Consider the following 24722-nt stretch of genomic DNA (forward strand, 5'->3'; position numbering starts at 1 on the left):
TATTTTTTAGAAAGATTTTATTTATTTATTTGCCAGAGAACACAAGCAGGGGGAAAGGCAGAGGGAGAAGCAGACTCCCTGCTGAGCAGGCAGCAGGATATGGGGCTCCATCCCAGGACTCTGGGATCACAACCTGAGCTGAAGGCAGACAGTGAAGACTGAGCCACTGAGGTGCCCCTGAAGTTTTTTTAAATTCTCTTCTGTGGTTCCTTCTATTTAGAAGAGACCATGTAATTATTTATTTATTATAATTATTTTATAGATTTTATTTATTTATTGGACAGAGAGAGAGACAGTGAGAGAGGGAACACATGCAGGGGGAGTGGGAGAGGGAGAAGCAGGCTTCCTGCTGAGCGGGGAGCTGGATGCGGGGCTGGATCCCATGACCCTGGGATCATGACCTGAGCAGAAGGCAGATGCTTAAGGACTGAGCCACCCAGGTGCCCCTGTTTTTTATTTTTTGTCTTTATCATTTTATTTTAAAGATTTATTTATTAGAGCGTAAGAAAGAGAGAAGGAGAGGGAGAGAGAATCTTAAGCAGATTCCACACTGAGTACAGAGCCAGTTGCAGGGCTCCATTTCACGACCGAGGGTTGGGACCTGAGCCAAAACCAAGAGTTGGACGCTTACTTAACTCACTGTTAATGTAAAGAAAAAAAGAATATAACCAAGTGTAACATTAAAAAATGAGAAAATCAAGGAAATAAGTGAATTAGCAAACCATCAGATTAATCTGAGGCTTGATGACAGCCTCATGAAGAGCTGTGGAAGTAGAAAATAAGAAACTTACTCTAGAAAGGAGAATAACTGAGAACTATTGACACCAGCATTCAAATAAGCACAATAACCCAGATGCCTCTTTATCTTAAAAGAGAAAATTCTTGGGGTGCCTGGTTGTACCCAAGTGCACATGACTCTTGATCTTGGGCTCATGAACTAGAGCCCCACATTGGGAGTAGAGTTTACTTAAGAAAAAAGGGTGCAAAAAAAAAAATAAAAAGAAAAAATTCTTCCCTTACTTTTTTGACTTTGTAACCTCTTTAGACTATTGTCTCATTTCTTTCTTCACACTGACACTTCCTGTAATAGCTTTTTAGTCATCAATTGTATTTTCTCACTGCTCACTCAGTCTTTCACCTGGCAATTTCTATCCTGCATTTTGGAGAATTTGCCCTATCAGAAGTTACAGTGATATTCTAATTACTAATACACAGGTTTATCAGCTTTTTTCCCATTAAGTCTTTTTGGAACAAACTTCCACTCCCCTTTTTTAGTGAAACACTATATATTTTTCTCTTAATTATATAAAAGCTGTCTGCTCTTTGATTTAAGGTAGGCCTTTTTAAGATTTTTTAGTTCTGTTTTTTCATTCTGTATGTTACCTATGATCCATCTTTTAAACATTTTTAAAATATTTTGTTTATTTGAGACAGAGTGAGTGCCCACACAAAACACCTGGGGAGAGGGAGAGGGAGAAGCAGACTCCCTGGTGAATGTGGTGCCCACGTGGGGCTCCACTTTGGGCTCCACTTGGGGCTGGATTCCAAGAGCCTGAGATCATGACCTGAGCTGAAGTCAGATGCTTAACCAACCCAGGCCCCCTTACCTATGATTCTTCTATAATCATGTCGTATCTATCTGTAGTACTCACCTCACTCTGTCTCAGAGCTGTATTTCCCACAGCCTGATAGACATCTCCCTACATTGCTGGCTAGAATTCTAAACCTAACTTTTTGAAATTAGAATTCACCATTACACTTCTTCCTTTAACATCTCTCTCCTGGATTCCCCTCCATTCCCACTAAAAAATAACCACTTTCACATCTGCAATTATTGTGCTTATTTGAATGCTGGTGTCAATAATTCTGTTATTCTCCTTTCTAGAGTAAGTTTCTTCTTTTCTACTTTCACAGTTCTTCATGAGGCTGTCATCAAGCCTCAGATTAATCTGATGGTTTGCTATTTCACTTATGTCCTTGATTTTCTCATTTTTTAATGTTATACTTGGCTATATTCTTCTTTTCTTTACGTTAAAACCCAAGTTCTAGATTTCTGATGAATTCCCCTCTGGGCAGGAAGTTTTCCCTAAAAATTAAAGCAGTATAAATTCTTCTCTGCTCTATTATTCTCAGGTTCTTTTGGCTAGTTTTATGAAATTTGTGGTAGAATAGTGGCCAGTATTTTTAGTAGCTGATAAGTATGACTTAAGAGACTCTAAGACTCAAGGAGAAAATGATTCTTGCTAATTGGAAAAATTAACAGTTTTTAAGGTTAGAGTTTAGAGTAAAAAGTCATTTAGGTGGGAATGACTTTATGTTGTCCTTGTACTTTTATTTTCTGGGCATTTGACCCTATTACTATGATACTTCTTTTGGAAGTTATCTCATCTTTGAATCATGTTCTTTGTGAACATCTGATCATTCTTTGTTCTCCATTATCGTGTTTTAACAAAACAAAGTCCACATCATTTATGATATCTTTGTTCTTCTCTACTGACAGTTACCATTTTTTGTTTTTGTTTTCAGAGAATTATGTACTTCTATTATGGTATTTACTGTAATATGCCATATATCGACATTGTGACTGTCAATGCCATAGATTGTGTATTGAGTTCAGGTAGTTCTTAATCTTTTTTACTGTTGTCCTCCATGTCTTAGGTACCTAGTAGGCTCCTCAATAAATGTTAAATGAAATTATTCCCTAGTCTGAGATGCCTTTCTTACTCATGGATTGTAATCACTCTGACACAAATTGCTAAATGGCTGTGGGTAGATTGCATAATCTTTCTTAAGTATCTTTGTTCTGAAACTGGTAACGCCTTCCCTCAAAGGGTTAGGTTATAATTATCTAGTAAAATGCTTTGAAGATGAAAAAGTTAATGTTGAGCATTATGATCATCCTATTAAAGGCTACTGTTAGTACACAGGTTTTGTAGGTAAAAGCTTTCCCAAAGCTTTAAGTTAATTAAATGGTGCTGAAGTAATTAATTTCTATGTATTTACATTTTGGTTTTTTGCTTTACTTAAATCCCTAGATTTCTTTGGAGGGAAGGAGCTTTTTGTGATGTTACTTATTTTAAGATCTCTGTCATGGAGCCAAGTCCAAACTGAAACCCTACCATGATAAGAAAAAGACAACAGAATAGTGCAATAGTAGGATGATGTGACTCAGATACTTAAATTATATTATATGCTAGAAGTCCTCAAACTTCTGGGTACTAAGAATCATTCGGAGGCCCTTGTTAAAAATATTCCAACTCCAGAGATTTAGTTTAGCAGGTTATGTTTCTTTAAATGAGAAATCAGGTGATTTCTGATTCAGTTAGTATGTGAATAACACTTTGAGAGACACTCCTGAATGGAACTGAAAAAAGCTAGTACAATATGAGAAGACCTGAGATTAAGGGTTGCACATTTTACCAGCTGAGCCAGCCAGGAGCTCTGGAAAATATGGGTTTTGAGGGGTGAGTGGTAGGATTTGGTTAGGAGTAATGCTGACCAGGACTGTCTAAATTGGTGAAGTAGTTCACAGGTTATCAGTTTCTGTATTCACAAACATGCCTTAGTGTAGAATACATGACATTGCTTCCTCAGTGACTGCTTGTTGAGAACATTATAATAATGCTTTTCAGACATTATGAGTCATCTGAGGATCTTGTAAAGAAATGTTTTCTGATTGGATACTGGGGCAGGGAACACATTTGGAGTGACAAATGTAGAGAGTAATCAAGTCTTGGATGAGTAGTTGAATTACATGACCTTTAAGATACACGTTAACCTTAGCGTTTTATAAATTTCTTAGGTGGAATGTCGGAGATAATAGAGACCTATTGTATATTAGGAATGGCAGGACCTAATATTTTTTTCCTTAGTTCTGTCACTCCTTTCGTTAGCCATGTGATGTTGGGCTAGTTAATATACTCCACTAAAGAGTGGGGATTAGAGAAGATAAGAGCCTGAGGAAGTGAAATTTAGTGCAATTTTAAGATTTACTATTTTAGAGTGAAAGAGGGGAGGGACAGAGGGAGAGGAGGAGAGAGAGAAGCAGACACCCTACTGAGCGCAGACCTGATGCAGCTTGATCCCACAACAGATCACGACCTGAGCAGAAATCTAGTAGGTTACTTAACTGAGCCACCCAGGTGCCCTAAAGAAGTACATTTTTAAAAAGCACTCATTTGTTAAGTCAGTAAGCAAAGTACTATTATATGATTGAATTGCATTCCACATAGTTTATCTCCCTCTACTGAGGATAGATTGGAAGTAGCTAACCAGTTTTTCTTGGAAATTTAAAGTAATAAGTGATGCTATATGTTATACAACTAACATGTTTATTTTCTTTAATTATAGACACTCTGATGTTTGAATATCTAGTAGTTTTTAGTTTTTGTGTTTTTTAGTGCGAATGTGGTCTCGTGACTTTAAAACTAGCTCTTGGCAAATTGTATTACACTACAAAATTAGAAATTGGTCTTTCTGTAAGAAATTTTTTAGTAAGTGAATGTTAAATCTATAGGTTATACTTGGGTATGTTTAAACATATACAGTGTTAGAAGTTTTTGTTGGTTTGTTTTCAAGTAAGCTCTAAGTACAACATGGGGCTTGAACTCAAGACCCTGAGATCAGGAGTCACATGCTCTACCAACTGAGCCAGCCCAGCACCCTTATTACAAGTATTTCTTAAGTTTGTTTACTAATGGCTACATTTTGACTAGTTATTGTGTAACGTAGTTGTCTTGCTTTGGGAAAGTAGAATTTAGAAGTGCATTTATGAAAAGGATAATTCATTTTTATTTTTTCTTTTTTAAAAAGATTTTATTTATTTATTTGGGAGAGAGAAAGAGCGAGAGAGAGAGTACTTACAGGCTGTGTAGGGGAAGAGGCAGAGGGAGAGGCTGAGCTCCCCTGCCTGAGTTGGGCTTGATCCAAGGACCCTGAGACCATGACCTGAGCCAAAGGCAGATGGTTCACCGACTAAAGCCACAGAGGTGCCCCTGAAAAGGATAGTTCTTACGCTTTTCTTAAATTTCTAGCATAAAAGGAAATAAAACCTTAATATATTTATTTGGTAGCATATAGGAAATGATCATGTATACCTTTGAAATACTGATCTGTAATATCAAGTGATGAAGTATTAGCATGTGAATTAAATCATCTCTAAAGTAAAGGTTAATCTTCCCTGTGCTCGCTCGCTCTTTTTTTCCCCCCTGTGCTCTCTTACTTCCCCAACATCCAAAAAATTAAGTGGTAAAGAGGAGGGCTGCTGTGCGGATACTGACATTTCTGTAGTCTGAGGACATGTGGCTGGGGAAGAAATAATGGAAATGCAATGGAAGGAAGTCTCTGGTTGAGAAATTATTTATTTTTTATTTATTTTTTAAGAGATTTTACTTGTTTATTCATATTCAGAAACAGAGAGAGAGAGGTAGAGGGAGAAACAGGCTCTCCAGTGAGCAGGGAGCCTGATGTGGGACTTGATCCCAGAACCCTGGGATCATGACCTGAGCCAGAGGCCGACACCCAACCATCCGAGCCATCCATGCACCTGAGAAATTAGTTACTTTTAAACAAATTAACTAATTTGTTTAAAAAAGCAAATAAATAAATGTATTGAAGATAATGGAAGCCATGGTTCTTCCTGAAGAGCTTACAAACGTGAAAGGGGAAGTCTAGAAAGAAATTTAAGGCATGGAATTAGAATTAGAAGCCTTGGTGTACACATGTATGTTATTATTTATGCACAGATAAAGAAATAGGTATGGATGTGTAGATTTATGTTTATATTCATATATTTCTTAGCTGTCTGTGCTGAGAAGACTCAGTAACAATGAAAGCCCAGTAACAATGAGCGCACCTAATGCTCACATCTTGGCTTCTTTCTTCCTTTCTTCCTTTTTTCTTTTTTAAAGCTTTATTTATTTGAGAGAGAGCATGTATGTGTGCACGACTGGGAGGAGGGACAGAGGGAAAGAATCTTCTGGCAGACTCCTGACTGAGCATGGAGCCCAACAAGGGGCAGGATCCCATGACCCATGAGATCATGATCTAAGCCGAAACCAAGAGTCAGAGGCTTAACTGATTGAACTGCCCAGCCGCCCCAATTTCTAAATACTATTCTTGATTTAAAGGAGTCAGGGCTCTTTAGAGAAATGACTAATTCTAGAGTCTGGGAGGGAAAGTGTAGGGTGAGTTTAGAGATTTTTTTTGTGTCAGAAAACAAGGAAGTTCACAAAATGATGGGATAATGTTGAAAAGGGTACTGGAAACACTTTGAAAGGGCCCTCAGTTGCCAAATCTTGTGTAAATTGAGCCAAAAAAATAGAGTAATGGATTATAACCTGTAGTTTAAAATAAGAATCCATGAGTTAATACTGTTAAAATTAACGAGTAAATGAATTGGGCAAGGGGATGGAGGGAAAGCTCTTTAAAGTAAAACCGGGGTGGGGGGTGTGGCCTGGATGGCTCAGTCGTTGAGCCTCTGCCTTTGGCTCAGGTCAAGATCCTAGGGTGCTGGGATTGAACCCTGCATCAGTTCTCTGCTGAATGGGAAGCCTGCTTTTCCCTCTCCTACTCCCCCTGCTTATATTCCTCCTTTTACTGTCTCTCTGTCAAAAAATAAATAAGATTTAAAAAAAAAAAAAGTAAAATGTGACTAAAAAATGTAGAAGGACTGATAGGATTAGGTAATCACCATCACAGTGGTATTGGGTGAAAACAAAAATAGTCAATGAATGCTAATGGCTGGTGGGTGGAGGCTTGGTGAGGAATAGGATATTGGTGAATTAGCAGAATAATTCCTCATTAAATCTAATCATACACAAAGGGAAAAATAGTGACTTTATGGTGGAGAAACCTGGCACATACCAGCTTGACCAGGTGATCAAGGTTATACCTAATGTTGGGTAAGTAAAGTATAGACAGTATCATTTCTGTGTATTTTTTCCCCAAGAATGTATGGTCTGAATTTGGTAACGAGTAGTGTCAGACCCACAGTCAGGGTCATTTTAGAAACTAAAGAGCTGTACTCTTTTTTTTTAAAGAGCTGTGCTCTTTATTTATTTTTATTTTTAAAAAAGATTTTATTTATTTATTTGACAGAGATCACAAGTGGGCATGACCTGAGCTGAAGGCAGAGGCTTTAACCCACCAAGCCACCAGGCGCCCCTCAACTCTAGTTTTAAAGAACAAATTGCTAACACATTCAGAAATAACAAGCAGGGACAGAAGATAGACTGTTAACAACTCAAAGTTTAGGAGATTTTCTTAAATTGGAATTGGAGCAGAAAAATGGAATTTTGGACTAGTTTTGGTGGATAGTAGGTACACCCTTTTTTTTTTTAAATGATTTTTTAAAAAGATTTTTATTTATTTATTTATTTGGCACAGAGAGAGAGAGATCACAAGTAGGCAGAGAGGCAAGGCAGAGAGAGGGGGGAAGCAGGCACCCCGCTGAGCAGAGAGCCCCATGCGGAACTCGATCCCAGGACCTCGAGATCATGACCTGAGCCAAAGGCAGCGCGGCTTAACCGGCTTAACCCGTTGAGCCACCCAGGCACCCAAGAGCTGTACTCTTTATAGTCAAAGGCATGAAAGATGGGGGAAAGCTAAAGAGCTATTCCAGATTGAGGATGGCAGAAGAGATCTGATAACTGAATATGATATATGTTCTTGGATAGGATGCTGAACCTGGATCAAATAAAATTTGAATGTGAATTGGCTCTGTGTTGTATCAGTGTTGACTTCCTGATTGGAAGGGTTATATGATGGTAATGTATCAGAGTTATCTTTTATGGGATGTATGCACTGGAATATTTAGGAGAGAATGAGGAATCATGTCACAATGAGATACATATGCACATCTTTTCTGTAGGCTTGAAACTATTTTAAAATAAGAAACTATATACTTTCCTGATTATAAATGTAATCTAATTCCCTTGTTTCTGTATTTACAGATTATTACATTTACATATTTGTAGAGTGATTCATTCAGTAAATACTTATTGGTTGAATAAGTACTGTACTTTATCAAGAATGTAGGAATTCTATGTTTTAAGAGGAATAATAAATTTTTAACTGTCTTTCAGAAAGCTGAAGTTGATGGTAGTTTAAGTGATAGCCATGTGTCTCCTCCAGCCAAACGCACTTTGAAACAACCTGATTCTGTTTGCAAAGACAAATCAAAATTGCGAAGTACTGGTCAGCGAGAGGAATGGAACATACCAACTGGACAGGCCAGGTGAGGAGTGAGAACCCATCCACTGTTTTTTCATGAATTATCTGATAGGATTGAGGGCTCATATTAATGCTAATTTTCTTAAATAGTAAAGCCACTATTATCTAGAAATACAAAATTTTAAACTTGTTTTATGATTTTGTATGTATTTTCTCTAAATAGCACATAAAGTATATTTGCTATGTAAAGATATTTAGTATATAATAGAAACTATTATTACTAAATAATAAGGATTTCAGTAGGTCTTGAATATGTGTACATCTTTATACTCCTGAAAGTTTTAAATAAAGATATTTGGTTAGAATTATATATTTATTTGAAAATAAAATCTCCCTTTTCTAAAATTATTAAATATTACCCTTGAATTGATATACTGAAATGTAATAAAATAAAAATTAACTTTTAAAGAAATCTTTTCATTTGTCTGCTTCTTGTTGTCAGTTTAAATTTGGTTTGGTTCAGTATGTATCAGGAAAATTTACTTTTACACACTTACCAAAGTAAATAGTAATAGTTTAATGTAGATAAAAAAGGCACACACACAGAAAGGATTTAAACTTTGATCTCAGAATTTTTAGCTTCTCTTTTGTCCAGTCTTTAACGTAGAAGTGCTGATGATGTGCTGACTACAAACAAAAGTGAAAGGGAAATCCTTTGGTTTCCTTCCTCCTTGAAGTACTTAAAAATTACTTGGTTTTCTATGTGCACATAAATTCTGGGTACTGTTTTTTTTATTTTTTATTTTATTATTTTTATTTTTATAAAGATTTTATTTATTTGATAGAGATCACAAGTAGGCAGATAGGCAGAGACAGAGGGGGAAGCAGGCTCCCTGCAGAGCAGAGAGCCTGACCGGGCTCGATCTCAGGACCCTGGGATCACGACCTGAGCTGAAGGCAGAGGCTTTAACTCACTGAGCCGCCCAGGCGCCCTGTTACTCTTTTTTTTTTTTTTTTTTTTTTTAGATTTTATTTATTTATTTGACAGACAGAGATCACAAGGGCAGAGAGGCAGGTAGAGAGAGAGAGAGAGAGAGGGAAGCAGGCTTCCTGCTGAGCAGAGAGCCCAAAGTGGGGCTCAGTCCCAGGACCCTGACATCATGGCCTGAGCTGAAGGCAGAGGCTTAACCCACTGAGCCACCCAGGCGCCCCCCCTGTTGCTCTTTTTCTAAAAGATATTTTAAAAAAGATTTTTATTTATTTGAGAGAGAGAGCACAAGCATTGGGGAGGGGCTGAGGGAGAGGGCAAAGCAGATTCCCCACTGAGCTAGGAGTTCTTTGGCCAAGGAGATCATGACCTGAACCAAAGGCTGATGGTTAACCATCTGAGCCACCCAGGCGCCCCTGGATACTGTTACTCTTTAATGAAAAAAAAAAAATTGGGGGGTTGTATAGACTTTGATAGGCAGTATACATTTCCTTTTTTTTTTTTTTTAAAGATTTTATTTATTTTATTTGACAGAGAGATCACAAGTAGGCAGAGAGGCAGGCAGAGACAGAGGGGGAAGCAGGCTCCCTGCTGAGCAGAGAGCCCGATGCGGGGCTCGATCCCAGGACTCCGAGATCATGACCTGAGCCGAAGGCAGCGGCTTAATCCACTGAGCCACCCAGGCGCCCCGGCAGTATACATTTTCTAGTCCTTGAAGTCTTTTACCTATTTCAGTATGTTCCAGAAGATGCACCATTTTACTCTAAGTGTTTTATTTTGTATTGTCTGGGAGCTAAGTAGGAAAATCTTGAATCATAGCCTGTTGATCTTTCTTTTCCCACACTCATTCATCTGTTTTATACAGATCCAGGTCACTATAATGATGTTACTTAAAATGAGTACTGCCCTTTAATTATACTTCTAGACTTGATCTACCTGTTGTAATCTGTATCCTATATTTATTAAATGAATGAATCAGGTGGCCTTTTCTAGATAAATGTTTCTTAAAAATGTTCTTTTAGTGTCAGAGTTTAATCTTTCACTGTAAGATAATTTTAACAGTTTGAATATATAATGGGCACTTGATTTTCTTCATCTTAGCCACTCAGAGGCCTTTGTGTAAATTGATCTTGATTATGTCTTTTTTATTAAAAAAATGCCTCAAAAACTTTTTTTTTAAAGATTTTTTATTTATATATTTGACAGAGAGACAGTGAGAGAGGGAACATAAGCAGGGAGAGAGGGAGAGGGAGAAGCAGGCTCCCTGCCGAGCACGTATCCTGATGTGGGACTTGATCCTGGGACTTGATCCGGGGACTCTGGGATCATGACCCAAGCCAAAGGCAGATGCTCAACGACTGAGCCACCAGGCGCCCTCAAAAACTGTTTTGGGAAGAAAGTTTTGCTTCCATTTAGGTGCCTTAGTGTGATACTCCTTTTTTGAAAAAATAGAGTATATTTTGAATAAAAAGCTCAAGAAATAATGAATACTAATAATGTATTTATATTTTGGTAGAAGAATAACAGTTTAAAAGTTTTTTGAGTTAAATTTTCATCTAAGAATGCAAGTGCTACACTGTTAGAATGTTTTTGTGTTTTGTTTTTTTTTAAGATTTTATTTATTTATTTGACAGAGATCACAAGTAGGCAGAGGCAGACAGAGAGAGAGGGAGAAGCAGGCTCCCTGCTGAGCAGAGAGCCGGATGCGGAGCTTGATGTGGGGTTCGATCCCAGGACCCTGAGATCATGACCTGAACCGAAGGCAGAGGCTTTAACCCACTGAGCCACCCAGGCGCCCCTGTTTTTGTATTTTAGATGACTTGAAAAGAAGATACCATTTGACCTATTAGATTCAACAGAATTGAATTTTGAGGGAGGCTTGTAGTTAAAAAATTTTAGATTTTGAGGTAGTATAAATACAAAAATCAGGATTTATATGGAAGCTTGTATTTGTTTTTAATGTCATGAGACTGAGAATCCCAATTCCTTTATTTTGGTTATCTAAGGTCTTATGAGGATCTAAAGTAAAATTATTAAGGTTCTTTTACAAAAGTACTTTGTTACAGATGTAATTCATTTGGGGGAAAAGTGAATATAGGTAAGGATTAGTATTCACTGAAAAATAATGAATCCTAAATGACTTTGTAAAGACTACTAAATTTTAATTTTTTAATTTTTAAATTTTTTCCAGAGAGAGAGAGAGATTGATTGATTGAGTATGAGCAGGTGGGGAGGGACAGAGGGGGAAGGAGAGAGAGAATCTTTTAAAAATTAAATTAAATTTTATTTCATTTTTAAAATTTAAATTCAATTAATTAACATCATGTAGGAGAGAGATAATCTTAAGCAGGCCAGTGCAGAGCCCAAACAGGGCTCAATCTCACAACCCTGAGATCATGACCTGAGCCAAAATCAAAGAGTAGTACACTTAACTGACTGAGCCATCCAGGTGCCCCAAGACTGCTAAATTTTTTTAAAAAATTACTGTTGCTTGTTGAAATCACTCTTCTTTTGAGAGCTCGTTAATCGGATGAAGATAGAAGTAAAAGTGGAACTAGAATTTTGAAGTTTTCATAAATGATTTGAAATAGATCATGAGTTTTCTTTTTAGGGAGAAATCTGGGCTTATATTTAAAGGCTCAAGTTTATCAACATAATTATTTTTTATAAAATAAGGATATTTTTGGTTAAAAATTTTGCTATATATTCTTTATCTTATATGTAGAAATTCACAAATATCCATCCATGCTAGCCTAGATAGATGTCGTAGCTTATAAATATTTTGAGTAAATTTTTGTCAGCTGATACTTACTTAGCTACTATACATTTATTGAACTGGGATGCTGTGTATGTGTGGGCACATGCACATGTCTCTGTCTTTCTGTGTTGTTGGAGGAGGCACCCTAAAGAATGTGACATGCATTTAATATCTCTAGAATAATAGAAACACATCCCATAAGATATAAACAAAATTGAATCTTTGGTAAGACTAACTGTACACTTAAATATAGTATGTGTGAAAATTTTGTTTTTTTGGCCAGATGAGAGAATAATAAGGTTAGGCAGAAACGTAACCACTTGTTAAACCGCTGAGGCACATTAGAATTGTAGGTAGTATTGGTTAAGGTCTTTCCAAACTGAGGCTTTTCCTGAAATGAAGTTTAAAACCCCTAAGTCACTAAATGCTTTGGATTTATGTGGGAAAGGGAGAATAAGTAATGATTGCTAGTAGCCTCATACTGCATTTCATTGGTAATATGCTCCAGATAACTAAAGGTGTGGAAAATTCTTTTTTTTTTTTTTTTTAAAGATTTTATTTATTTATTTGAGAGAGAGAGTGTGAGTGAGGGATGGAGGGGGAAGCAGATCCCTTGCTGAGCAGGGAACCCAATGCGGGGCTTGATCCTGGGACTCCAGACATGTCCAGGATCCTGCGACTCCAGGGTCATGATTCAAGCCGAAGGTAGATGCTTAACTCGGTCACCCAGATGCCCCAAGGTGTAGAAAATTCCAACATGATAATCATCTAATGTAAAAGTAATGCTGCCACCACTTAAGAAATTTAGGAAAAAAAAAAAGAAAATAAATACAAAGATTAGGAAACATAGATACAGGGAAATATCCCCCACCTACTTCCCTTTTTAAAAATAAACAAAGACTTCATAATCATAAAAGATTTATTGGAGCTTTCATTTAAATAGTGAAGTCACCTAGTTACATTTTAAGTGATTAACTTTTGGGAACATTGATTTAAGAAACTTCTTTAGAGGGGCGCCTGGGTGGCTCAGTGGGTTAAGCCGCTGCCTTCAGCTCAGGTCATGATCTCAGGGTCCTGGGATGGAGTCCTGCATTGGGCTCTCTGCTCAGCAGGGAACCTGCTTCCCTTCCTCTCTCTCTGCCTGCCTCTCTGCCTACTTGTGATTTCTCTCTCTGTCAAATAAATAAATAAATAAATAATCTTTAAAAAAAAAAAGAAAGAAACTTCTTTAGACATATATATTATTGTATAGGCAGACCAGTTCTTAAAATCCCAGTATTTTTTTCTCTTTCCATACTCAAGTGTTTAATATTATGTCTCTTTTTTGTTGTTCTTCGTCTTTATAAAGAGAAATGTTAATGGAAAAAGGATGACAATAATATATGATTCTAAGATAATTGGTTTAATTAAAGAATAAGTTTTTATTTTTTCTTTTAAAACCGGTATTTCTTAAGCAACAAAATAAAAGCCAAGTAAGCATTATCTTCTTCAGAGTAACAAAAAGCTTATTGTGCTGTTTTTCTAGGGATGTTGCTATTGTTCAGAAAAGTTTTAGATTTCTTTTGTAGAGTGATTTCAGGGTTGGCATCTTAGGTTTTTGAATAATTTATGTACAATTTCAGTGGTTTGGTTTTGCATGCACTAAAATTCACTTGGAACCAAGACATGTAAATAAACTGATCAAACTGAGTTAGTATTATGTTGGGTCCAAAGCCAAAGTATATTTATGAAGTAGTAAAATTGACTTTTCTGTGTGGTTTTAAGTGACTTCTAGAAAATTTGTTATGTATAATCTTCCAAGGAAAGATATGTTAATACACCAATTTCAGTTACTTTATCTTTACTTTGTATACAAAGGTGCTAAAAATGAAATACTTTCCAAGGGGTAGCATATTAGAATGAGATAGTTTTGTTGTTTTCTGGGGGCAAAGGGGACTGGAGTTTTTTGTTTTTGCGTTTTTGACAGTGTACATATAACAGTTTGAGTTTTTGTGTATATTCTTTAGTCATCCTAGCTCTGACCTTTTTTAGGCAAGGGCTTTTATAATCAGGATTTAATACTTAACATTTAAAATTTAGCATGAGGAGTGCTGGAGTAACCCAAAACGTTAGAATATTTTAGTTAAGAAAATTTGTACAAATAGGAGTGGACGATATAGGCTTCCAGTTATGGAATAAGTAAGTCATGGGGATGTAAGGTATAGCATGGGGAATATATAGTTAGTCAGTGGTATTGTAATAGCATTCTGTGATGACAGATGGGAGCTACACCTGTGGTGCGCACAGCATGATGAATCATGGAGTTACGCACCTGAAACTAATGTAACATTGTGTATTAAGTATAATTCTATTAAAAGAAAATTTTGTGCAGATGATATAGATAATAGGAGATAATCACATATTTACTATTTTCTAAATGAGCCCTTTCCCTTTTTTTAATTTTTGAAAATGATAATCATTGGGTATTTAAAAACTACCTTAGTAAGTTTACATCCACAGTTCTTTTATTATGTAGCAATTTAGGTTTTTTTGACTTTCTGATAATACAAAAGCATACTGTGAATTTTTTCAAGTCTTCATGTTTTGATGGTATACAATGACTATTTTGAGAAATTAGCTATTCTCATTTGTCAGGTTAGAATGTGTAATAAAATATTTTGGAGAAATTATTAAATGGTATTGCTGTTCAAGGACTTTATTTTTCCTACAGTTTATTGTTTGAATAAATTTGTCATTGTTTGATTTTTATTTTCTTAACCAAAACCAATAATAAATGTCTGTGACCTTTGCTGCTGCTTATATCAGTTAACTTTATGGTACATGTTGAGCTTCAGCCTCTCTGGAATTTATAGAGTTGAAGACAGAGTAAATTCAGTTTATAATCTGTTATTAAAGCTTTTCTTGAAGTAATGAAATGAGTCATTGCAAGTATATGTTATTAGTTGGTATATTACCAATCTTAGAGTAAAATAATGTCATCTTTACTCTGAAAAAAGTAATATTACTGACATTTTAAAGATTAAAATGATTCCACAAGTATTGCGTTTCTTGCTTCTTTAAATGAATGTTGATGTGTTTGCATATTAAATATAATTGTGTTCTAGGTTAACTTCTCAGCCTGGTGCTACATTACCAAACGGACATAGTAGCTTATGTGAGTATTCTGTTATGAAACTGGTTAGTATTGAAATTCTTACTCATGTTGTTAGTAAGTGTTAAAGTGGGGTAAAATTTACTAGTATGTTCAGCATATAGTTGGAAATGACTGGATTTCCATGTCATACTGAATACTTATGTAATTGTTAAATGTTGAGAAATCAGTACAAATGAAATTATTTAAATTACTGTGACAGATTATAAATAGTTATCAAAATTTTAAGTTATCGGATATTAAAGCCATATAAGAGGTTATGTTAAATTTTTATACTCTTTTAAAAGTAATTTTTGATGTATCTTTTTTTCTTTTCATACTCCGTACTTTGAAATGTAAATCTCTCTCTTCTTGTAGCCCTTCGAAGCCATCCCCTTCGAGGGGAAAAGAAGGGAGATGGGGACCTTTCTTGTATAAATGGTGACATGGAAGTCAGAAAAAGTTGTCGTTCCAGGAAAAACAGATTTGAAAGCGTGAACCAGAGTTTGTTATTTGATCAACTAGTAAATAGGTATGAATGCTTATAAACAGTTTAATTTAATTAATTAATTTAACAGATTTTAAAATTTCAAAGTCAGATTTCAAAAAAAAATCAGTCATTTTTAAGCTAGTTATTTATTTATTTATTTTTAAAAAGATTTCATTTATTTATTTGACACAGAGAGAGAGGTCACAAGTAGACAGAGCAGCAGGCAGAGATGGGGGGGTAGCAGGCTCCCCGCTGAGCAGAGAGCCTGATGTGGGGCTCGATCCCAGGACCCTGAGATCATGACCCAAGCTGAAGGCAGAGGCTTAACCCACTGAGCCGCTCAGGTGCCCCCTAGTTATGTTTCAAAAAATAACTTAAGCACTGACTTAATAATAAATGCAATTATTATTATTTTTTTATTTTTTATTTTTTAAAGATTTTATTTATTTATTTGACAGAGAAAAATCACAAGTAGATGGAGAGGCAGGCAGAGAGAGAGAGAGGGAAGCAGGCTCCCTGCTGAGCAGAGAGCCCAATGCGGGACTCGATCCCAGGACTCTGAGATCATGACCTGAGCCGAAGGCGGCGGCTTAACCCACTGAGCCACCCAGGCGCCCCATAAATGCAATTATTTTAAACTTAATTTGAATTAATAGTGGTTAGCAATAATTTATCAGTTTCTAGTCCATTTACAGGATTTAGTAGTTTATGTGATGGTTTAATTTTTCTCATCCTTTTTAAGTTTATGCATAAATAATATAAAAAATTTTATTCTCTTTACTCTTACAGTTTTTTAATATTTGCTAATTAACAATTGTTTCTGAGTTTTCAAGCAACATTAATTTCCATTGTTGATGTGTAGTAAGTAACTTTTCTTTAGTCAAGATTTTGAATTAATGGTCTTTTGAGACTGGGTATATGGGAAATAGTGAATGAGCCTAGCAGATTGCTCAGTATCTCCATACAGTGAAATTTTACTCTTCTCAGATGATAAATTATCCTTCTTAATCCTTGCAGTGATCAAGAGAGAGGGGAGGTCAGTGTAATCCCTGTTTTATAAGAGAGGAAATTATATTCTATACTGGTAATGTCAAATTCAAGTATTAGTTATTATTTGTTAAGTACTTTGATCATTATCTGGACAACACAGTAAGTGGTATATAAATGTGTTTAAAAGATAAAATGTGGTTCAGCCTGCCTGTGCTGGCATGCTCTCTCTCTCTTTCTCTGGCAAATAAATAAAATCTAAAAAAAAAAAATAATATTAAAAGATAAAATGTGGTAATGTGAGCCTTTATTTCGTGGAGGTCAGTGTTTTCTAATTTTTAAAATTACCTGTTCAGTTAACTTAATGTAGGTTTTAAACTTTTTTTAACTAGGCTCCATGCCCAGTGTGGAGCCCAGCACAGGTCTTGAACTCATGACTCCGAGATCAAGACCTGCGCTGAAATCAAGTCAGATGCTTTACTAACTGAGCCAGACAGGTGTCCCTGGCTTTAACCATTTTTTTTTTTTTTTTTTGCCTTCCTCCCCGCTAGCTTTAAACCTTTTTTTTTTTTTTTTTTTTTTTTTAAGATTTTATTTATTTATTTGACAGACAGAGATCACAAGTAGGAAGAGAGGGGGAAGCAGGCTCTCTGCTCAGAGAGCCTGATGTGGGCATAATCCGTGTCATGGGATTATACCCTAAGCCGAAGGCAGAAGCTTTAACCCACTGAGCCACCCAGGCACCCCTAGCTTTAAACTTTTTATAGATTCTTTATCCTATAAATTTTCTTAACACCATCTTCAAATAAAAATATTGAAATTTTTTTTTTTGGTCTTAGATCTGGTAGTCAGTTATTTATAGTGGCATTGTGGAGTTAAATATTTGTAGTATTACAGATTTTATTTTTAAAGCAATCTTGACACTCACCTTAGGGCTTAAACTTAAAGCTCTAAGATCAAGAATCGCATACTCTACTGACTGAGCCAGCCAGGTGCCCCAAATATTTGGAGTATTATAAACAAATGTTCTGTTTCACAAGTTTTATTATAGCAATTATATTAAGGTAAAAGATGTTCTGGATTTTGGGGGGCATTATCTTCTTTTATTTTTTCTCATCATAGCACATATGGGGCATTATCTTCTGATGGATGCTGATTCAGAAAGTTATTTAATTGGTTCAATGTACAGTTACATATCAGGTAATTATGCTTTGATGAAGAGCTCTTTCACATGTCTGACACATTTTTTGGTTTTATTCTGTGATTGTAGTACTGCTGAAGCTGTACTACAGGAAATGGACAACATTAACATCAGACGGAATCGTCGGTCAGGAGAAGTAGAACGACTTAGAATGTGGACTGATACAGAATTTGTGAGTATATTAACTTTAACAACCTTGGCAAATATTTTGGTTTTTTGGTTGCGGAATTCAAAGGGAGGATGAGCAGCATTTGGATTTTCTTGAATTAACAGATTTGTTCCTTTCTTTTTTCTACTTTAGTTAGGGATTTTATGTTTTCTTCTGTCCTTACTCTGCTTTCCACAATCTTCCCCAAAAGACCCTTTTGTCAGAAGAATCATCTTAAACAGTACCACTTTGGGGTCGCCTGGGTGGCTCAGTGGGTTAAGCCTCTGCCTTCGGCTCAGGTCATGATCTCAGGGTCCTAGGATTGAGCCCCTCTCAGGCTCCCTGCTTAGCAGGGAACCTGCTTCCCCCCTCTGTCTCTCTGCTTGCCTCTCTGCCCACTTGTGATCTCTCTCTGTCAAATAAATGGATGAAATCTTTTTTGTTGTTGTTGTTGTTCAAAGATTTTATTCATTTATTTGATAGACAGAGATCACAAGTCCCAGAGAGGCAGGTAGAGAGAGAGGAGGAAGCAGGCTCCCCGCTGAGCAGAGAGCCCAATGCGGGGCTCGATCCCAGGACCCTGAGATCATGACCTGAGCTGAAGGCAGAGGCTTTAATCCACTGAGCCACCCAGGCGCCCCTGAATGGATGAAATCTTAAAAAAAAAAAAAAAAAAAAAGTACCAGTCTGATTGTTAACTCTGCTGATTTGAACCTTTAATGTTCTTTTTATTGTGTACTGAATTAATTAAAAATACCTTGACCTTCATAATCTGGTTTCAGCTTTATCTTCTCACACACCATTGCCCAGATATAAATAAATCATTCTTGTTCCTTTATCCTTAACCACTGGTAATAGTTCTGGTTAGGGACTGCTGCAATCCTACCTTTGTTTCAAGGTTCATCTCAAATGCTGCCTCCCTTCCCTTCCCTTAGCAACAAGAGGATCATCTCTCTGAATTCTATGGTACATTGTACCTTTCTTTATGGCATTTAGTTTGTTTTACTTTGTTTTATAGTTACCTGTGACTTGTCTTATTCCATCTTACTAGGCTGTAATTTGCTTCAGGGAGAAAGTATGTTCATGGCATTAGAGTTTTAAATTTTCAAATATTTTATACATTTGTTTTATTTTTCCTTTTGTCCCTTGCATTTATTGAATTCAGGAACCTCCATTTTTTCATGAGTCTGTGCCTTCAAATAGGTGCTTAGTAAATTTCAAGAGTGGTCTTATACCATTGGGTTAATGGTATTCATGGATAGGAATAAAATCCACGTTAATCGACAGCTTTCTGTCTTTAAAAGGAAAACATGGATATGTATTCAAGAGTGAAAAGGCGAAGAAAATCACTGAGAAGAAATAGTTATGGGATACAGAATCATCATGAGGTCTCCACTGAGGGTGAAGAAGAAGGTTTGTAAAGTACCTTATGAAGTAAATACTACGAAGTTGAGGTGGGAGGGAGGAAGCATGTGTGAGGTAATAATATGCATAATACTGCTGGATGGGTGATTTTTGGCTTTAGAGGTCTATATTGTATAATTTGGAATAATTTTTATTTGGCACTCTGAGTTTTTACCTTCACCTTAAAAAATGCCTTTATACTATCGCCTTTACATAATTTATTAGTAGTCCTCCCGAGACCTAATCTGGTGTGACATTTGCCATGGACTGATTTGTTATTAGGTGAGGCCTCTTTTGTGTTTCGATAGATAGCTTCTAACTGGAAGCCTCTATCCATAGTCACTTTCTATATCCTCTGAATCTCTGTGATTATTTGGGTCCCAAATTTAGTTATGGACCGAGAAGTAAATAGTGACATTCAGAGAAAGAGGGCCTGCTACTGTTAGTGGAATAGGTTGTACTGCTCTTTTCTGAGGCTTGTCTGGGTTCTGAATTGAAGAGCCCTGGCTGAATTTTTAGGGTTGGAGCTGGGAACATGATGGAAGTAGCTTTGCCCCCAATCAGTGACTAGTAAGTACACCTATAGAATTCAATTCTGTAGGTGTTAATTTTTATTGAAATGGGTTTTCAGAAGATTCCATGTATTGTAAATACAGGATAGTTGTATTTTACCAGGAAATCTTACCAGTTCCTATTATTTGTATAGCTTAGATGGAGAAGATGGGTTTTTTTTCTCAAATTCTCTAATATATTATTAGCGAGTTCTGAAGAGCTGATATTTCTAACGAAGGTACTTTATTGAGCAAATATTATTGTTGTTACAGCTAGAACCTCTATATTACTTCCTTTGGAGAAAATCAGTATAGGTGAGACAGATTTATAATGTGACTTTTACCTTTTCATTAACTAAACACCTTTGTAGAGTTTTCACAGTAGATTTGCCATGTATAGAATTTCTTCCTACAATATTGTTGTGCAGGTGTTTCTCAAAATGTAATATTTTTTGAGGATTTAGAGAGACTTAACTTGGGTATAAGTAATTTATTTAGAGAATAATATTGTATCTACTGATTTTCTCTAGAACTTAATAATAAAAATTTTTATAAACTTGGAATAAGCTTTCAGATGTCATTATTAAAATATGAAGTCCTTTGCATTTTTAGTCTCCTATTTCACTCAGTATTACTGGTGGTTTTAAAATTTTTCCTGTTCCTTAGTATGGTTGTGTTGTGTTGACAATTCCTGTGGCTAAAAAGTTAATCACAAAGTATATTGGATTTGGGGACCATAAGCAAGTAAATTTTTATCAGATTTTAATTTAATTTAATTTATTATTATTTTTAAAAGATTTTATTTTTAAATAATGTCTACACCAAACATGGGGCTTGAATTCAAAAACCTGAGATCAAGAGTTACATGCTCTACTGACTGAGCCAGCCAGGCACCCCACCTCAGACGTTTATTTTAAACTGTAAATTTGGGTTCCCCAGGTCGCTCAGTCTGTTAAGCATCTGCCTTAGGCTCAGGTCACTATCCTGGAGTCCCGGGATCGAGCCCCGTATTGGACTCCCTGCTGAGCAGGGAGTCTGCTTCTTCCTCTGCCCCTTATCCTGCTCATGTGCTCTCTAACTCTCTCAAATAAATAAAATTAAAAAGTATATAGATACACATATATATGTAATAAATAGTGGTTTGGCTGTAACTATGGTATGACATCTATCTACAGTTTATTTTTTTTTTAAGATTTTATTTTTTTGAGAGAGACAGAGAGAGAGAGACAGAGAGAACGAGACTGAGAGCATGAGTAGGGAGGAGAGGGAGAAGCAGGCTCCCTGTGGAGCAGGGAGCCCGAAGTGAGGCTCGATCCCAGGATCCTGATATTATGACCTGAGATGAAGGCAGACGCTTTACCTACTGAGCCACCCAGGTGTCTCCTGCCAAAGCACTTTTTAAAAATAAACTTTCAGGACTTATGTACATTATAATTTATTTTTTAAGTATATAGTTAGGCAAATCATAAAGTGATCACTTATGTCAAGAAATAAACCATTAATACCCCAGAAATCGGCTTCATGCTCCCTCATAATTCCTACCTGCATTTTCCTACCAAAATAGAACTAATTTGTGCTTATCTGTCGTCAGCAGGCCTAAGAAACCATTATACTGCCAAAAAAAATTGCTCTTGCTGTAACATTAGTAATTACCTTGTAAGCATATTTTTTTGAACTACCAAGTGGTATTTGGATACTAACCTTATTCACTGGTGGGTAACTGGCCATTAAATGAAGTTTGATCAAGTCAAATTTTGATTTATCTTCTATTACTGTTTTGTATGACCAAAGATCATAAGTATACCTAGGTTATTTAGCAGAGAGCTATATTATTTGTAGGAAAGGCATTTTTAAAAAATACCTGTCTGGTTGATTTTTAATTGTATTGATATATGCTGTATAATAAAATGTTGACACTTTAAAATGTCAACTGTGCTGAGAGTAAAAGACAAAATATAAATAAATACTCATTTCTAGAGTGAACCAGTCCTTGTGGATTAAAAAAATGATTCTTTTCTTTAATGTGGGGGAAAACTAGAATCTCAAGAGGAGGATGGAGATATAGAAGTTGAAGAGGCGGAAGGAGAAGAAAATGATAGACCATATAATTTGAGACAAAGGAAAACAGTGGATCGATACCAAGCACCTCCAATAGGTAAGAGATGCTGAAGAACTTCTTTTGTAGTTGAGCAACTTATTCTACTTCACCTCTTTAAAAAAATAAGTGCTGCTAAATTCAGAGATTTTATTTTTAAGTGATCTCTACATCCCGTGTGAGGCTTGAGTTCACAACCCCAAGAGTTGCATGCTCTACCAGCTTAGCCAGCCAGGCACCTCCAGTTTTGCTGAATTTAGAAGAATGGAATTTCTTGTAGTTCCATTTATCTGGTTTTTTTTGTTTTTTGTTTTTTTAAAGATTTTATTTTTATTATTCATTTGACAGACAGAGATCACAAGCAGGCAGAGAGGCAGGCAGAGAGAGAGGAGGAAGCAGGTTCCCGATGTGGAGCAGGGAGCCCGATGTGGGGCTCCATCCCAGGCCCCTGGGATCATGACCTAGGCCAGAGGCAGAGGCTTTAACCCACTGAGCCACCCAGGCGCCCCTGTATTTATAGGGATTATGCAGTCATCACCACTGTCTAATTCCAGGACATTTTATTATTTCTTCACTTTCATACCCTCAGACCTTGGCAACCACTAATGTACTTTCTGTCTGTAGATTTGCCTTTATGTGACCTTTTGTGTCTAACTTCTTTCACTTAGCATAATGTTTTTAAGGAAGGACTGAAATATTTATATGAGATAGTTATACTTTGTTTGTTTAAAGATTTTATTTATTTGAGAGAGAGAGAGAGCGAGCGAGCACGAGTGGGGTGAGGAGTAGAGGGAGAAGCAGACTCCCTGCTTACTAGAGATCCTGATGTGGGACTCCATCTTGGGACTCCGGGATCGTGCTTAACTGAGTGAGCCACCCAGGCACCCCAATACTTAAACTCTTATGCTCTAAAATGATGATTGAATCTCTGAAAGGGGTGGGTCGGAGTTATCTTACTAGAGGCTTGCCTCTAGTTGATGCAGATTGGTATGCAGACATTACACCAGGTAGGAGTCACTGTCACAGATAGCCCTGTTGATAATGGGGGAGATATGTAAAGATAGAAAAAAGATTGTGAGCCATTTTTATAGATAAATGAAATCTTTATTGGGGAATAATTGAAATGCAGTATACTGCAGATACACATATTTAATATGTACAGTTTGGCAAATTGGACATACCTTAGGTACGTACCTATGAAACTGTCATCACCATCAAGATACTGAACATGTTTATCAACCCCCCAAATATCTTGTTGCCTGTTTGTAATCTGTTTCTAACCTTCTGGAACCATCTCCATCCCAGTCCTTGAGAAGGCACTGATCTCATCTGCTTTCTCTAACTGTAGATGAGTTCACATTTTCTTGAATTTTGTGTACAATATATACTCTTTTTTGTCCAACTTCTTTCACTCGGCATAATTTTTAGACTCATCCATGTTGTTGAAAATAATACCAGAGTGTTTCTTTTTATTACCAAATAGCATTCCATTGTATGGCTATATCACAAATTGTTTATTCATTCATTTGTGGATGAACATTTAGACTGTTGACATTTTTAGTGTTTTGCTGTTACAGATTTCTTATGAACATTCATGTGCAAGTCTTTGGACATATTGTTTCATTTTTCATAAACACTGAGGAGTAGAATGGTTGGGTTTGTTATTAGGTTTATGTTTAATGTGCTAAGAAATTGCCAGACTGTTTTCCAGAGTGATTGTACCACTTACATTCTCCCTAAGAGTACATGAGAGTCCAGTTGCACCATTCTGTTGCCACATACTTGGTATGGTCCGTTTTTGAAATTAATTTTAATATATATTTACTGTAGTTTAAATGTCCATTTCCCAAGTGATGTTGAGCATCTTTATGTGCTGCTTTGCCAGCATTATCGCTGGTGAAATGTCTGTTCATATCTCTTGCCCTTTTTTTCAATTGAGTTGTTTAGTTTTTCAGTACTGAGTTTTAAGAGTCCTATGTATTGTGGCAATCAGTTCTTTATCTGATACATGATTTGCAAATATTTTCTTTGTGTGTAGCTTGTTTCCTTTAATTTCTTGATAGTGTCTTTCAAAGAGCAGAATTTGTAATTTTGATGAACTCCAATATATTACGTTTTTTAATGGATTATGCTTTTGGTGTGGTATCCAAAAAAATCTTTGTTTAACCCCAGATGATGAAGATTTAATTTAACATCTTTTGAGAAAGTTTGTTTGCAATTTATGCTATTATTTGCTACAAAGTTTTTATTTTTGCTGTACTCCTTCTAGATAGCATTTGGAACTTGAACACACAAGACTCACTTCTATTCAGAAAGTAAACAGAAGTAATTTCTATTCCTTTAATACATCAGTTTATCAATTTATCGTTAGTTATTTCTTTGCTGTCTTTTTTTCTTTTTCTTTAAGTACCGGCTCATCAAAAAAAGAGGGAAAACACACTGTTTGATATTCACAGATCTCCAGCAAGAAGAAGCCATATCAGGTATGTTTTGCTGGTTTTCAAAAGAGGAAAAATTTATATCAGTTATTTAGATATATTCTTTAAATAATACATTATGAAATGTCTTATAATTAGAATATAGGTATTGATGGTGTTGATAATGTCAATGAGGAACTAAATGGTATCTTTCTTTAAGGACTAGTAGTTATTATCTTACATGTGACTATTCTCTTCCTGGTTTAGTTTGCTTGGAATAGTTACTGTTTTAACAATTATGTTCTCTACAGCTACATAGCTCTTTGGTGATCTACTTGTGTAGAGTTGAATCTAAACAACTCACATTGCTTTCACTTGAAA

The 24722-nt window shown here is 36.1% G+C and overlaps 1 protein-coding gene across 2 annotated transcripts in view; it reads left to right on the top strand.

The window, feature by feature from the left end:
- ATAD2B (ATPase family AAA domain containing 2B) overlaps positions 1–24722 on the top strand; it is a 150457-nt gene that overhangs the window by 17285 nt on the left and 108450 nt on the right. For both annotated transcript variants that reach the window (XM_059132520.1, XM_059132521.1), the window contains exons 2-8: positions 8085–8236; positions 15023–15072; positions 15427–15580; positions 17796–17898; positions 19179–19287; positions 21868–21984; positions 24332–24407. In XM_059132520.1, coding sequence (XP_058988503.1) covers positions 8085–8236; positions 15023–15072; positions 15427–15580; positions 17796–17898; positions 19179–19287; positions 21868–21984; positions 24332–24407 — 761 coding nt within the window. The remainder of the gene's footprint in view (positions 1–8084; positions 8237–15022; positions 15073–15426; positions 15581–17795; positions 17899–19178; positions 19288–21867; positions 21985–24331; positions 24408–24722) is intronic.

Source organism: Mustela lutreola, chromosome 9 (assembly GCF_030435805.1).
Source record: "Mustela lutreola isolate mMusLut2 chromosome 9, mMusLut2.pri, whole genome shotgun sequence".
NCBI lineage: Eukaryota > Metazoa > Chordata > Mammalia > Carnivora > Mustelidae > Mustela > Mustela lutreola.